Below are 17,569 nucleotides of genomic sequence, written 5' to 3'. Positions count from 1 at the left end.
CTTTCATATTAACCCTCATCGATTTAAACTTTAAATCCAATCAAACTCCACTCACTTCCCATTACTCCACATCAACTCGACTTTAAATTTCAAAGAAATCGAATAACATCGAATAATACACTATTAATAGGGATTGAACCCAAACCACCCGCTTCACAAGTAGGAATAATCATAACCCAGCAAATAGTAATATAAGTTTGATATTTTTGTCCACGTACGGAATTAATTGATTCTTCCTCTATTTTCCAATGTAATGTTTTCCAAATATATTGGTGGTTCATACTTCATATTACATAAAGTTTACATTTCTCATGTATCTATACTTTATCTAGAGAATGTCTTGTATCCAAATTATACCAGTATGTCCATACGTTTCCACAGTATATCGCAATGCACATCTTAAAATTGCTTTCTAATATACTCTGCGATTTATCTATGAAGATGTTGTAGATAATGTTGTAGCATAAATACAAGCCATTAATTGGTCTTCATTCTGGCTAGTCATAAAGCATCCACTCTGAAGAGAAACTAATATGTAACAGTATTATTTTTAATCTTGGTATTTGTGTCCTAAGCTTCTTCCCTACATATTTTTTCCTCGTTTTTGCCTAACCTGGTGTTTACAAAAGTATTACAGAAGTAAATGGTTATAATTAACCCAAAAACTGATTTTCTATATACAGTCAGTCTTCTTTTTCTTTCACTATATCTTCAATTCAGAACAACAAAATTGCTTTTTAAGCCTCAATCAGTTACCAATTATCATTAGATCACGATAATTAGCATTTCCTCATCCAGGTTGAGCAACTTGCTGAGTGGCATGATATGCAGCCAGAGCATCCATTCCATTTTAACCATCTGGATTTAGGTTTGACTTCATTGACTTTTGTTAGCTAAACAAAAGTGCACAGGGAATACCGGCGTATTATAAAAAGAGATCTGAGCAGCCACATTCAGATCATAAATAGATATCTAAGATCATCCACTGTAAGACGAGTTGCAGAGCCACCAGTCAGATCTTCTCCTAGTGCAGATGCAACCATTTTTCGCTTCTCCTCCTTAAATGTCCGGAAGGAAGATGAACAAAATTAGAATATCAAAACCTTAATGTCAATGTACCAATATACTGGAATACCGTTATTACCGTTAAGAGATAGTTTCGACCAAATGATGGAAAGAAATTTATAATATACAAGGCTGTCAATTTTACATGATCCACAACATCATTACTGAAAATGCATTAATACAGCACAAAGAGCACATGCAATGATGTAGCCCAGAAAAATGTGATGGATCTATTTTGTTTGTATGTCTAAATAAAGTTTAGCATGTACAATCACGCTTTTTTTTTTTCCCTTGTTTTTCCCCTCCCACTTTATCCAGCCAGCAAACCAACCTAACCTTGCTCTTTTGAATCCCCTTCTATCTCTCTCCTTAAAGACATAAATACCACCATCTCTTTTCCCAATTGTCATGTGTCAGTTTCATTAAGCGCCCTATAAATTTCCCTTGCATCTTCCCTCACCCCTCACTCTTCCCTGCTGCCACGTGCTGACTGCCTCCAACAGCATGAAATGCTTTAAAGGCCCAATCACCACCCTCCAAAAGCTACTACCAAATACTCCCACTTACCCTTCCGCTTCTTTCGTCAGGTCCACTCACTCCGTTGGTTTATCACCCAAGTTTCCAAAACTACCCCCATCTTTTCATCTCTCTTAATCTTCCACTTCAGCCTCAACAAATGAACTTCCTTTTGTAAACTCAGCCCTTCCGTTATTTATGTTTCTTGAAGAGTAGAAAAGAAAAATATTCATTAAAATAAAAAAATAGGGAACTTAATACATCAGAGGGTGATGAGGCAGCACCCTGATTAACAAAATCTGATGCAACAAAGAAACATCACCATAGGAGAATGAGAGACCAAATGCTACAAACATCTGAAAAGAAATGTTTAAACCTCCGCAAAACACATGAATAGATGCACGTAGCTCCACATTTCTCCCCAAAATCATTAATTGACTCCTTCAAACACTTCTTCCTGATCGTCTCCATCCTCATTCCACAGCTCTCATCTTTCCTCTTTTGTGAACTTCGGATCTCTTTCTATCCAAGCTTAATTCCTTCATCCTCCCTCCGCTCTCCCCGTACTCCTTCCAACAGTTTGATATTTAACCCTTCACATATCCTCATCCAACACCTCCTCCTCCCCCCTTCTTCGACCCGCTCTCAATCCTCCCCTCGCCTTTCCTTTCTTTTGTTTTTTTCCTCCCTCCGCTCTCCCCGTACTCCTTCCAACAGTTTGATATTTAACCCTTCACATATCCTCATCCAATACCTCCTCCTCCCCCCTTCTTCGACCCTCTCTCAATCCTCCCCTCGCCTTTCCTTTCTTTTTTTTTTTTCCTCCCTCCGCTCTCCCCGTACTCCTTCCAACAGTTTGATATTTAACACTTCACATATCCTCATCCAACACCACCTCCTCCCCCCTTCTTCGTCCCACTCTCAATCCAACACCACCTCCTCCCCCCTTCTTCGTCCCACTCTCAATCCTCCCCTGGCCTTTCATTTCTTTTGTTTTTTTCCTCCCTCCGCTCTCCCCGTACTCCTTCCAACAGTTTGATATTTAACCCTTCACATATCCTCATCCAACACCTCCTCCTCCCTCCCCCCCCCCCATCTTCGTCCCACTCTCAATCCTCCCCTCGCCTTTCCTTTCTTTTGTTTTTTTCCTCCCCCCTTTCTCTCTCGAATTACTCGAAAGCTTTTATTGCGAAATCTGCCCCTCCCCAAAATAACAGACCCAAAGACTTGCCTACTGTCCCCCCCCCCATCTTCGTCCCACTCTCAATCCTCCCCTCGCCTTTCCTTTCTTTTGTTTTTTTCCTCCCCCCTTTCTCAAATTACTCGAAAGCTTTTATTGCGAAATCTGCCCCTCCCCAAAATAACAGACCCAAAGACTTGCCTACTGTCACCTCCCTCTCTAGTAGCCCCTTGATTGCCACTTCTCCATTATCAAATGTTATCAACCCTCCCTGATCCTCACTCCTCTTCTCTTCCAATCCCCCTTTTCTTGCCTTCGAAGTTACCTCCTGATTTATCACTTCAATCTTCTTCCCATTCTCAGGATCCATTTTGGTTTCAATCGCTCTTCTCTTTCTATTTTAAACTTTTCAGCCGAACACTTCCTCTTCCTTCCTCTACCTCTCTCTTCTTCCCCAGTTCTTATTTCCCCCTCCAGCTCCCTCACGGTCAACTCGTTTCGAGTGTATACTTCACTATCTAGTTGATTAACAGCCAAACCCCTCACGTGTTCCAGCTCCCCTCCTTCAACAATCAGCCTGTCCTGTCCTTTACTATTGGTTCGGTTCATCGTTTTTTCGGTTTTTTATATTTATAATATATATTATAAATAAATATATAATAAAAAAACTAGAAATGCATATAAAATATTATATTTTAAATAATAAATAATATATTATATATTATAAATATGTATAATGCATATTTATTATTTTATAATATATGAGTAATATAAAATATATGAAAAATATATATAGTATACATACATATACATATAATATATAGAAATACATGTATACTGGTCGGTTCGGTTAATTGCCAATTTTTTATATTGGTTAACCAAAACCGAACCGGTACCTTTGATTTTTTAAAATCTTGAACCGAAACCAAACTGATCGGTTCGGTTAACAGGAATTTTCGGTTCGGCCTTGTTGGTTCAGTTTTGTTTTTCAGTTTTTCTTGCTCACCCCTACTCACCTCTACCCATGTTGTTTTCTACCTATTGATTGCAATAAATTTGCCAAGTGAAATTCTTATTGCTACAAAAATTATGACTTAAACCAAATATTAGTAGGGCTCCAACCACTTTAATGCAATAGTAGTTTTGAGAGATTATTCCATCTCAGAACATTTTTGTATTCTCACTTCCCATACCTCTAGACCCCACACTAGGGAAGATGAAAAGAAATGATCCCTCCACAGTGTGTAGTGTACGATGTGAATAGGTTTTTGAGCCTACCAATACACTAAATACTAGGAGTTAGGAGTTAGGGCATGTGGCCACTTTCGAAGGCTAAAACCCTTCATTGAGGTGTCTTGCTCAATTCTTGAAATTAACTTTTTTTTTATTCTAGGAGTATTGCTCCTTTGATGCAATACACAATTTTGAACCTTGCTTTGTAAACCGAGTCATTGAATTTTCATTACTTCAAAATGCACTCCATTTTCTTTACATCCAAATTCAATCTCATGAACCTATGCACTAAGCATGATTCTAGCAGTGTTAATCTTTAATTCAGCTGGCCAATATCTGGTAACTGCACCCTTACATTGCCAGTATTAACACAAAGATTAGTAGCAAATGCATAAACGCCAACCATTCTAGTTTCATCTTCTTACATCACTTGACAGCCTATAGAGAACAGTATTAAGACTCATAGAAGTATTTGACAAACAAAATATTAGGTCTATGAACTTCAATACTATTGATTTTATTGTACCAATTCTTTATTTGTATTATGTATCTTACTTCAAACTCAGTTCTGTACAAAAACATATTCCCACGGGGAAAGATCTGCACGAACAAGACATGTACAATGGACTGTGTAACCAATCAAGAGTGAACACGCCAGTGATCTATACAACTACAGGTACCGAATGTACAGATCATTGGTGTATTCACTCTTGCTTGGGTTGCATAGCCTAATGTACATGCCTTGTTTATGGCAGATATAGAGTATATATTTCCACTTACATAATTATATGTGAAACTCTGAACCCTTCATCTGCCAACTTTATATAGGTTCATGGAAACATTGGACATTGAACAACAGTGTACATGTTATTACTAAGACAATTTTGATGTCTTGATATCCAACAAAGAAAACATAGCAATAAAATAATGCAAAATTGAAAGTGCAAGGTTGCAATGAAAACTAAAACTAAGAAGATAATAACATCATAAAAATTTATAATGACAATGTAATAGAAATAAGGCAAAACACAAGTTCGATTCTCAAATTTCTAATTGAAGCACATTGAAAATAGAATATCTAATTCTTTATATTGTCTTAGCACACCTGTCAAAACTCATATGACATATCTTAGTACTGATTTGAAGTAATTTTGTTTTGGCACAATCATTGGGGTATTGAAGGAGGGTTCAGAAATTGAATGAACTTTTCTCCCTTGTCAAGAAACTTAGATGGCAGAAGATATTACCTTAGGTCATTTTAACATGTGCCTTTGAGGCCCAGCCTATTAGTTTGATTTGTCTAGTCATATTTTAGTTGATGTTTAAAGCTTTTGAGTCATTATATGAGAATTTTAAGTGTCATTAAGTCTTCTTTGAAGTTTGAAAAGAAATAGGATTGCAGCAGCAATTCATCAAGTTTATATATTTTAGTCATCAACACTATAAATATGTTTGGGTGTTTTACACAAGGATTAATGAAATTTATTTGAGTTCCTAGAGCTTATGCTACCTATGATGAGTGTGCCCATGCCCTAAAGTGATTCTAGGTACCCTGTGAGTGATTCTAGATTTATTCTCTATTGTTAATGTCGAGAGTGTAGGGGTATTTTAGTCTTTATGTTTATGTTTAAGTTACTGATGTGTAATGTTCTATTAGTACTTGTGTCCCTCACTTAAGTAGGGGCAAATGTGCCTTTTATGATTTAATAGAAACATATAAATTGATCTGGCTGACTAGAGAGAGACTGATTTTCTCTCTTGTTCGAACCAGACTTCTCTCCTCCATTTTCTTCTCTTCTTCCTCTTCTCATCTTTCTCTTATTTCTACAGTGACTATTCTAACAGAATTCAAAGGCAGATTGGATTATAATATGGCATCAGAGCTAGGTTGAGCAAATCGAATCTGCCCAGAATTCTGATCTTCACGCATCCAGTCTAGGGCTTTCTTCATTTTTCTTCGCCATCAGTTGGAGATAAGGAAAGGGGCTGAAAAGGAGTGATCGCCCTCTATGCCTCCAGTCAAGCAGTTCATGGTTTGATGTGGTTTGTAGGAAGCCCCCCCCCCTAATTGATGAAGAGAAGAGGGCTGATTCGAGTGATGCAGTGGAGTGTCGAGTATAGTTTGATTTTCTGGTGATTAGGTAAGTGGTTTTTATGCAGTTTTTATTGTGAATCAAATGGTGGGTGTGTTCCAGATCGTGTGATGAAAATTCAGATTGTAGTGTGTTAGGGTTTATGCAGATTTCAGTGTGGTTTGAAGGGGGAGTGACCTTCGAGTAGTGTGGTGAGTTTTCAAGTAGTCGTGTGGTAGGGTTGTGGTGTAGAGAGTGCAGAATTCAGCAATTACAGGTGCTGAGAACGGTGCGGTTTAGTGTGCAGTGTGGTAAGAGGTGATATAAGAAATTTTTGTTTTCTCAGCCATGGGAGACAACAGTGACAGTAAAACTAGTGTGATGGTTCCTACTGACTACCTGAATGTTCAGATGAGCTCTATCAAGTTGAATGGAGAAAATTATGTGCCTTGGGTGAAATCTGTGGTGAACAGGATGCTTGGGCCTCCAATGAGATTGTGGATCACATCAAGTTTGACCATGGATACACATCTAGCAGTCCTCCTGTGATTAATTTGCTGGAAATTATACAAGAGTTTGAACACGACCAGCGACGAGCATTCCTACAATTTGTGACTGGGGCACCTCGTCTCCCTCCAGGGGGCTTAGCTGCTTTGAACCCAAAACTAACAATCGTGCGCAAGCACTGTAGCGAGTGGGTTGATGGAGATTTGCCTAGTGTGATGACTTGTGCCAATTATCTGAAACTTCCTCCTTATTCTTCCAAGCAAAGAATGAGAGAGAGGATTTTGTATGCTATTACTGAAGGACGGGTCTTTCCACCTTTCTTGACTTCGGGGCATGCCATCCACGTATATTCAACTGTGAATTTGTAAGTATTAGTTTAGGTGGTGGTGGTGTAGATAAAGAATTGGAGTGAGCAGATGATGATGGTGATAGGGAGCTACTAATTACGGAGGAAGGGGAACAAAGAAGCCCCCATCTTCGTTTAGCAATTAGGGGTTGTGTAAATACAAGGCATAAGAAATTTAATATCTAGATAGTAGCTGTAAAAAGTTGAAGGGACTCGGAGAGATTTCCATCCATCGTTCTTGTGTACAAAGTTGCTATGTACAGGGAACCCTAAAATGCTTCTCTCCAGCATGTGAATATGTTATCGGTGTTCATAAGGGAGGAAAAACCCTCTACTGAATCTCCTGAGTATGGTGACTGGGAACAAGAAGATGCACAGATTATTACATGGTTATGGAACAGTATGGAACCCAAGATTAGTATGAATTTCATGTTTCTCGATACTGCCAAGAAAGTGTGGGACCATGCTAAGAAGCTGTATTAGGGACAAGACAACACAACTAGAGTATATCAGCTGTATCAGGAATACTTTAATTTGCAACAGGGTAATCAAAGTCTTGAGGAATATGCCAGCATGAGAAACCTTCGTAATGAGCTGAATGTGTATCACCCCCTAACCTCTGATGTTAAAATTCAGCAACAACAGAGAGAACAACTAGATGTGACCAAATTTTTGGTGGGGCTAAAGTCTGAATATGAACCAATGCGGGCACAAATACTAGGAGGATCAGCTCTCCCTTCCTTAGAAGAGGTGTTTGCTCGACTTAGGAGGATTTCTATTGGATCTACCGAGAATTCTAGTGTTTTCGATAGATCAGCCTTTGCAATATCAAGGGGTTGTGGTGTTAGAGGTGGAGCTCGGGGAGCTCAATCTGGCCATAGTGGTAGCAGTGGACCAGTATATGGCCATAGTGGTGGTGGTGGACCTATGTATAACCGTGGTGGTGGTCGTATTGGTGGTCGAGATTCAGGGGAGTTCATGGCAGAGTACGCAGTTCTGGTCCGAGATGATGTACACACTATGGTATGGATGGACATACCATCAATTATTGCTATGATTTGCATGGTCCACCTTCAACTTGGGCCAACCATGCCATGACCAGTGATAGTAGTTTCAGACAAGAGAGCCATTTAGCTAATCAGATGCCCCCTATATTCCCAGGAAGGAGATGATGAGTGTTCCCCGTGATGAGTATGAGAGATTTGTTCAAGCCACATTTCAACAAAATACAACCACTCTTGCACACTCAAGTATGGCTTGTCTGGCATCCACACCCAATCCCTGGATTCTTGACTCTGGAGCCTCCGATCACATGACTAGAACTCCAGGTGTGAATCCCTGGATTATTGACTCTAGAACCCCCGATCACATGATTAGAACTCCAAGTGTGTTTTCGTCCCTCTCTTACTACCCAACATCACAATCAGTTACCCTTGTTAATGGTTCCACATCCTCCATTTGTGGTGTTGGTAATGTTAACATGGACCCTTTATCTTTATCCTCAGTGTTGTATGTCCCCAAATTTCCTTTTAACCTTATATCTATTAGTAAGTTGACCAAGTCTCCTAATTGCTCTATCACATTTTGCCCTTCTTCGTGTGTTTTTCAGGATCTCAAGACGGGGATGAAGATTGGTGGAGGGCATGAAGCTGCTGGATTGTATTACCTTGATGGTGGTGGAAGTACGTCAACAGCTCTCCAAACATCTCTTTCTCCTCTCTAGTGGCACTATCGATTTGGTCATCCGTTGCTGAAAGTTTTGAAGTCTCTTGTTCCTTTGTTGAGTCATCTTTCTGTTTTGGATTGTGAGTCATGTCAGATGGGGAAACATCATCTTCTTCCCTTTAGTCCTAGGGTTCATAAACGTATGTGGAGTCCTTTTTCTTTAGTTCATTAAGATGTTTGGGGTCCTAATAAAGTAATGTCATACAATGGTTATAGATACTTTGTTATTTTTGTTATTCTGATATGACGTGGCTTTATCTAATGAAAGAAAGGAGTGAATTGTTTACCATTTTCCAAAAATTTTATGCTGAAATTTGCAACCAATTTGGTGTATACATTAAAATTCTTCGTTCCGATAATGGCTGTGAATATTTTTCTACACCCTTTCAGGAATATTTGGAAAATGGCATTATCCATCAGACTTCATGTACCTACACCCCACAACAAAATGGGGTGGTTGAGAGAGAATCGTCACCTTTTGGAAACTACTCAATCCCTCATGCACCATATGAATGTACCAAAACCTTTTTGGAGTGATGTTGTGCTTACTCCTTGCTTCCTGATTAAACGGATGCCCACGTCTATCCTTGATGGTCATTCTCCTTTCACCACTTTGTTTCCTGCCTTGTCTCCGTTTCCCCTTTCTCCTCGAGTTTTTGGGTGTGTTTGTTTTGTTCATAATCTGGGACTAGGAAGGGACAAGTTAGATGCACGATCCATTAAGTGCATCTTCCTTGGCTATTCCCAGACCCAGAAAGGGCATAAGTGTTATAATCCTAGTTCTCGACGTTCCTTTGTGTGTGTTAATGTTACTTTCTTTGAGTCCACTCCGTTTTTCTCGGGGTGAAGTGATGTTTCTTCCTCCTCACCACCTCCTCCTCTTCCACTTCCCATTGTGGATCCCATCCCCCCTTGTTCCAACTACAACCAAATCTTTGCTTCCGATGCCCGTGTGCCACCACCTGTTGAACGGCCACCTATTCGTCAAGTGTATACACATCGCCAACATGTATCGACTCCTCCAGCTCCATCATCGTCGACAGACCCGGCAATTGTTCACACACCAACCCCAACCCCGGTTTCTGAACTTGATCTTCCCATTGCCTTGTAGAAAGGTAAACGCAGTTGCACCCTTCATCCTATTTCTAATTATGTTTCTCTCACTCACCTTTCTGCTTCCCATCGCCAGTTTACCTCCCTGTTATCCTCTGCTGTTGTCCATACGGATGTCCAGGAAGCTCTTGCCTCTCCAAGGTGTGACATGCAATGGAGGAACTCTCAGCTCTAACTCATAATCATACATGGGACCTCACCACACTTTCTCCTAGTAAGCAGGCTTTCAGTTGTAAGTGGGTATACACTGTTAAGTACTTACCTGATGGTAGTGTAGAGCGGTTGAAAGCTAGACTGGTTGACAAAGGGTACTCCCAAACATATGGTACTGACTACACGGATACCTTTTCTCCGGTTGCTAAGATTGGTTCAATTCGTGTCATGATATCTCTAGCTGCTATGTATGATTGGCCTCTCTTTCAGCTTGATATCAAGAATGCTTTCTTACATGGTGATCTACTTGAGGAGGTCTATATGGAGCAACCATCGGGGTTTGTTGCTCAAGGGGAGGATGGTAAGGTGTGCCGACTAAAGAAGGCCATTTATGGACTTAAACAGTCTCGTTCATGGTTTGGTAGGTTCAGTGAGGTGGTAAAGAAGTTTGGTATGAAACAATGCCAGGTTGACCACTCAGTCTTTAGTCATGACTCTCAGGCTGGAAAGATCCTATTGGTGGTATATGTAGATGATATTGTTATTATCGGGAATGATAAAGTGGGAATTGATAGGATGAAGATCTTTTTGCAGGAACACTTTCAGACAAAGGACCTTGGTAAACTAAAGTATTTCGTGGGTATAGAAGTAGCAAGGTCTAAGCATGGTATTAATTTGTGTCAAAGGAAATATGTTCTTGATTTGTTGGAAGAAATAGGATTGTTAGGCGCCAAACCAGATGAAACACCTATGGAAGCAAATACTAAGCTGAGCAGTGATATGGGTGAAGAGTTTGAAGATGCTGGAAAGTACCAGCGGTTGGTAGGTAAACTAAACTACCTAACCATTACTCGTCCAGATATTTCATTTGCGGTTAGTGTGGTAGGTCAGTTCATGCAGAGACCTCGAGTTCCACATTGGAATGCAGTTCTAAGGATTGTGAGGTATTTAAAGGGGGCTCCTAGTCGTGGCTTGATATATAGAAGTCGAGGAAAACTTGAAATAGAGGGGTATATTGATGTTGATTGGGTTGGCTCTATATCTGATAGGAGATCCACTACAGACTATTATACTTGGGGGTAATCTAGTGATACGGAAAAGTAAGAAACAGACAATTGTGGCAAGAAGCAGTGCAGAGGCAGAATATAGAGCTATGGCACATACTACTTGTGAATTAGTGTGGCTGAGAAATCTTCTACAGGAGATGGGATACTCTATTAACACTCCAATGAAGCTCTATTGTGACAATTAGGAAGCAGTGCATATCTCTTCTAATCCGGTGTTTCATGAGAGAACCAAGCATATACGGGTTGACTGTCACTTTGTGAGAGAGAAAGTGTTGAGTGGAGTGATAGATACTGCATATGTTAACACAGGAAACCAACGAGCAGATCTGTTCACCAAAGGGTTGAGTCGGGGAAGAGTGGACTACATATGTAACAAGCTGGGACTATATGATATATACTCACTAACTTGACGGGGAGTGTTAAATGTCGATTGTGTAGGGGTATTTTAGTCTTTATGTTTATGTTTAATTTGCTGATGTGTAATGTTCTATTAGTACTTGTGTCCCTCACTTAAGTAGGGGCAAAGGTGTCCTTTTATGATTTAATAGAAACATATAAATTGATCTGGCCGACTAGAGAGAGACTGATTTTCTCTATTGTTCGAACCAGACATCTCTCCTCTATTTTCTTCTCTTCTTCTTCTTCCTCTTCTCATCTTTCTCTTATTTCTACAGTCACTATTCTAACAGAATTCAAAGGCAGATTGGATTATAATATCTATCTTTTTATCTTTTTTACTCCTTAAGAAGCCATTAGTCATTAACAGCCATAATTTTCTCATAAAAATCCATTCATGCACATCCTACATCAATTGTGACTTATGGCTGTTGATAACTGCAATGGCTTCTTGAAGGATTAAGAAAGGATGCATGGAGGATTTAGTTTGAGGAGGAATGAAACAAGAGAACCAAAATGAACTGAGGTTATAGAAAAAATAAGGATTCTAATAAATCAACCAAATTCTAGGTTGTGTGGTTATGATATGGCAATTTTAAACACATTTTTCAAAAAGAAGGATGAACACTTGTTAGGAGAACCAAAATGAATGATGTTTAAGGGTTGCAAAGTTATTCCAGAGGAAAGTATAACACATAGACTACTGGTGGTAGATGAGCATAAGGTTTAAAATGTTGAAGTCAATGGAAATTTTGATCATCTAAATATAAGAAACATGTACAAACAGTTGTAAATACTGTACAAATTACAGACATGGTGAAAACATTGTGAAATATGCAAAAGTATAAAATGATATTTTATGAAATGAAAACAGAAGTACAAGCATACCTTTTGAAATATTTACCTTGTTCCAAATTATTAAACAAAGCTAATAAATTGAGGTTATAGAAAAAATAAGGATTCTAATAGATCAGCCAAATTATCTATTTTGCAAACAAAAACTAATATTTAACTTCATGTTTGGAAGGAATATCAAACTGGCTCAAAATAGTAATCATGTCCATTAGGTGGGCAATAACATTGCTACTCCACATATCTACAATATTATCACCAACTTATGTTGTAATACATCTCTTGTATTCCGCATAGTGCTGATAGTGTTAACTAGGAATGTCAATTCCAGTAAAATTTCATGTGGTACACATGGAAATGGAAATATGTTGTGGAAATATTAAGAAATTTATGGGCATTTTATACCATGGATGTGCACATTAGGAAAAGAAAGATAAGTAGGAAAGAAAGTAGGTGTCCACGAATTAGGTGGGACAACCTGAAAGGAGAAAAACTAGCTCATTAAGAGACAAGTTGATAGTAAAAGGAAAATGGAATTTAGATAGAAAGACTACTATTATGTGCATTGAAATGGAAAACTGCATGAAGAAAGTGGTAAAGGATGTCCTAGAAGAATCTAAAGGGAAATAGTAAAGTGCTGATGAAACTTGGTGGAATAAAGGAATTCAAAATATAATCAGATTAAAATCAAGCATGTTACAAAGAATGACAAAAGAATAAAATGCAAAAAAAAAAGCACTAAGAAAAATATAAAACCATAAGAAATGACACTAAGAAAAGGTAAAGTTGAATTAAGGGCATGTAAAAAGCTCCATCATAAATTAGGCACTAAAAAGGGGGAAAGATGATAGAAAAGAAAGGTAGAGATTTATACCATGTTAAGTGCATGAAAGAGAAAGATGAAAGATTTTAAGTAAAAGAATAAGAAATCAGGCAAAGATGGAAAAATCGTTGGTGTAGTTAATCTCCAAGCAGAAAGGGTTATAATCGTTGGTGTGAAGCCTGAAACTGTTCCTCAAGCAATTGACATCCTAGTCAATGGAATTTGGAGCAAAGTTGGGTTGGCGATGGAACCTGAAGCATCACTTTGGGGGGAAGAGTTAAAGATTGAAGAGGCAGCTGACCTGGCAGTTTGGAACCCACGTTGTAAGAAGGGGCCTGAACCAAGAAGTGCCTTGGAAAAGGAAAATTTTCAAAGAAGGGTCCAAGTCAGACCTGAAGGATGGCCAACTACATTGTAAGAAGTAAAGAAAAAATTTGGGTCCAATTACTTCAGATCCATTGGGAGGATTCTTGAGCGGAGTAGTGGACTCACTTATAAGTTCCACCAAGTTTGAAGATGCTGGATCATGTGAGATTTTAAGTGGTCACATGAGGCATGACCTGATATCAACTAGGGACCATAATTCTCATCTATCATCATCCCAAGTCGATGGAATTACTCGTTTCTAGTTGACCTTGAAGACTTTGTTGCAGTGAGTCCTAAGGCTGGAGGCAATCTTCAATACTTCTGAAGCAGCGATTCATCAACCAAACTCCAGATGTGTCAAGAACAGATCAGAGGACTTCGAAGCTGACGATGATAGTTGGTTGATTGTGACCAATTGGATGATAATAATGGTGACTCTGATTCAGAGTCTGGATAATTGGAAGATAGCTGTCTTCAATACCGGTGGCAATTGGTAGTGGTTCTAACCAGGTGGAGGCGTGGAGTATAATGAGGCTGTTAGCGTGGGAAACTGAAGTTCAAATAAGGGGTTACCAAAACCAAATATTCAATCTCGGCAGGGTGTCTGTAAGGGATTGGTGGAGAATCATTTGAGGCTGAGCAGAGAGACAATGGACAGGGATAAGGCATAAGCAGCAGATCAATGGAAGTAAACATGGGGTTAAAACAAATATGGGAAGTTCCGATGGTAGAAGCTCCAATTGGGCAAAGTAGCAAGCCCCAAATTGTTGAATAGGAAAAGACATTGACCCTTCCTGAGTCATCTGAACCTGTCCTTCCAATGAAACCAGATACTGTTGTTAATTCATTTTTGGCTTCTAACCTTTGCTCTGTGCCTGAAGCTTTCTCTCCAAGTTCCAAGGAGACCATCTTGCTGCAAGCCAAGCTTAAAATAGTCAAGAAGAGGAAGAATAATAATGGAAGGGAAGTAATTACAGAAGGGAAAAAGGGAAGGGGAATTTAGGAGATGACAGAAGATTTCTTTGAATATTTGAAGAGAAAGGAAATAGAGGCAGAAATATCTCAGGGATGGAGGTGAGAAACAATGGTGATGCGCCTAAAGTTTCTCGTGGGGAAGGCTCCGGTGAGTCAAGTGTGAGAGAGGCTCGACCTTAGATGAATGATTCTATGGATGATTTTGTGGAGAAGCTGGGTTGTAAATTATAGAACCCAAATGACTTGAAATTATATTTGAGGAAAAATTAGGAAGAAGGTAAGATGAGAAAAAGAAAACTTAGTGAGGTAGAAAGGTCGAGGAGAGATGTGCAGGGGGGCAAAGAATTTAGTGGGAGAAGGGTAACGATTAGAGGAAGTAGGGAGGAATGAAAGTAGGGGTCAAATAACCAAGAGGAAATGAAAATCTTGAGCTGAAACGTAAGCGGTTAGGAAGGGCTAGAAAGAGAGCAACTATTGAAGCAATGTTGGGGAAAGAAAGGTAGGACCGTAGGACATAGTCTTGATCCAAGAATCCAAATTGGCTGATGTTGATAGTCGTTGGGGAAGAAGTATCTGGAAAAGTAGGGTCCTCAACTGGATGCCAGCAACGAAAAAAATGAACATTCTGCCAATCAATCCAGATCAGTCCAAGTCCATTCACCACAAAGGAAGACTGATGTATGAGGTTTTCAGATCTGCTTAAATGTCTCTTTCTGAGAAAATAGTTATCATGCTACTTCACTTACAAGTTATGGTTCAGCCACTCGGATACCCTATGACCTGAACAAGCCGAGTAAATCATCAAACCAGCACCTACAGCCATGTACGAGTTTTAAAAGCGCAAGGCGCGAAAAAAGTGCAAAGGGCAATTTGCACCCGAGCCATAAGGTGCAAGGCGAGGTGTATGCCTTTTTGAAGCAGGACGAAAAAAAAATGCCAAAAAAATATAAAGAAAATGTCAGAAAATTCAAAAATAACGCCAAAAAATTCAAAAAATAAATATTAACATAACATTAATAAAAATATATATCTTAAATTTTAAAATAAATGTTAAAAAACCTATTATCTTAAATTAAAATACAAAAACATAACATGTAGAGCACATTCAAATGAAAACTTAAAAATAAAATCAAACATATAAAACATTTTCACGCAAGTAAAGCCCACAATCTCTTTTTTTATCCTCAATTGCATTAATTCAAATAGCTAATGTGATGTAAAACATCCCATATTCCTGATTCTACAAGCCACCTTTGTACCAAGCCCCTCGAGGCAAGCCCAAACAAGTGCACGCCTTTTGAAAGTGTTTTAAAAGGCATGGGAGGCGTACGCCTGGAGGTGTGCCTCCAGGCGAGGCGCTCCCAAAACGACCCAAGGCATATGCCAGAGGCACTGACACCTCTGAGGTGTACTCCTCTTGTGCTTTTTTCATAAAGCGTGCTAGAGGCGTACGCCTCATGCACTTCATGCACACCTGATATAAAAAGACAAAAAAAGGAAAAAAAAAAGGAAAGGAAAGGAAAGGAAAGAAAAAAAGAAAGAGAAGAAAAAAAGAGATAAGGAAAGAAAAGGAAAGGAAAGGGAAGGGAAGAAAAGATACGGGGAAAGAAAGGTAGGACCGTAGGATATAGTCTTGATCCAAGAATCCAAATTGGCTGATTTTGATAGTCTGATTCTATTTGGTACTGTTTAGATACGTTGGACCATTGATAAACTTTCTCCAGATACGAATACATCTCAGAAGATTTTTTCATTCTCCTCATAAGTACAAAAATACGATAATCTATAGAGCTCAAAATCCAAGAAACAAGCTTGTCATTATCCAGCTTCCATTGTTGTAGGGCCTTTACCTCGGTCTCAGTTGGTTTAGTGACAATAGGTATCCTTCCAAACATTTCCCTTCAACATAAAAATCAAAATGGAACTTCCACATCCCATAATTCTGTCCATTCATCTTCACAGGAATAATATCCCCTTTGTTTAAAGCCATTATAGCAAGAAAATAGCAAAAACAGGGTTTGATAGAAGTCTAAAAAACTAGGCTGAAGTGAAAACTGATCAAAACAAGTGATATAAACAGTAATCGAATCTAAGAGAGTCAAAAACTGAGAAAGGAAGCCCCTTACTGTTACCAGAGATTGTCCAAGATCCAGTAATAGAAGAAAACTGGATACACAGTCCAGAAAAGGAAAGTCCGGACACAGCCACCCAGAAGAGAAGTACAGATCTCTCTCAAAACTTCATGGATCTCAATGAAAATTTCAGAATATGCTGAGAAGGGCTAGGCGGCAATTTCTTTCAAATCTTACTGCAAACGGATGTCAAACAAGAGAGATTCAATGAAATCTCTCTTGCTGGATGCGCAGAATGCAGAAAACTGGTTCCTAGAAAGATCAAGACAGTCCAGAACCAATCGGCAGTGATGCAAGTTCTCCACGTATCAAGAAAACAAAGTGGATCAGAGAGAAGAGGATCAAAGAAAAACCTGCTCTAATACCATGTGAACCAAACTGAGAGCAAGAAAGAGAACAGAATTAGGGGTGTCAAGAATGGTCGACCCCCACCCCAAAGAGCCTCTTTTATATTAAAGATATAAAAGATATGTACAGTTACAAGAATGCCCTTATAGGGCTGAAATATAAAAGGAACAAATAAAATAATAAGAAAACTATATTGTACAACAAGGACTATACTAATAATGTACATCAAGATATATATTCACACTTCTAGTCCGGATCTCGCTCCTTTTCGTGTCTTCCAACGTCAATGCTGTAGAGATCACCAATGTGACAAAGATGTGGAGCCACCAAACACTGAGCAACCAACACTGTATGATTCCCAAGAGGTGAGTTGATCCCATAGCCCCCATTTTGGTTGTGGATGACCTTGACATTCCTATTGCTCATAGAAAGGGGGATCAGGTCATGCACTACCAAACACCCCATTACCCAATATGTGTCCTATGACCACATTTCCCCCTTTCACCATGCCTTCCTATCTGTAGTTGATAGTATTCCCATACCCAGAAATGTGGCAAAGGCTTTAAAATACCCTAAATGGACAAATGCTATGAAGGAGGAGATCAATGCCCTCCATAAGAATCAAACATGGGAGTTGGTGGATCTTCCAACAGGAAAAGACCCAATGGGGTGTAGGTGGGTGTTAACAGTGAAGCATAAG

The 17,569-nt window shown here is 39.1% G+C and overlaps 1 protein-coding gene across 5 annotated transcripts in view; it reads right to left on the bottom strand.

The window, feature by feature from the left end:
• Positions 1-405: 405 nt before the first annotated feature.
• Positions 406-17,569, bottom strand: part of LOC148860814 (helicase-like transcription factor CHR28) — an 89,319-nt gene continuing 72,155 nt past the window's right edge. For all 5 annotated transcript variants that reach the window (XR_016094891.1, XM_088941217.1, XM_088941218.1 and 2 more), the window contains one exon: positions 406-1,058. Coding sequence is in view for 4 of the 5 variants with exons in the window: in XM_088941217.1 (XP_088797343.1) it covers positions 954-1,058 (105 nt within the window). In the remaining variant the exon portion in view is untranslated. The remainder of the gene's footprint in view (positions 1,059-17,569) is intronic.

Source organism: Nelumbo lutea, chromosome 4 (genome assembly GCF_056320005.1).
Source record: "Nelumbo lutea isolate HS-2025 chromosome 4, American lotus-T2T, whole genome shotgun sequence".
NCBI lineage: Eukaryota > Viridiplantae > Streptophyta > Magnoliopsida > Proteales > Nelumbonaceae > Nelumbo > Nelumbo lutea.
This window is presented reverse-complemented; position numbering and strand designations above follow the sequence as displayed.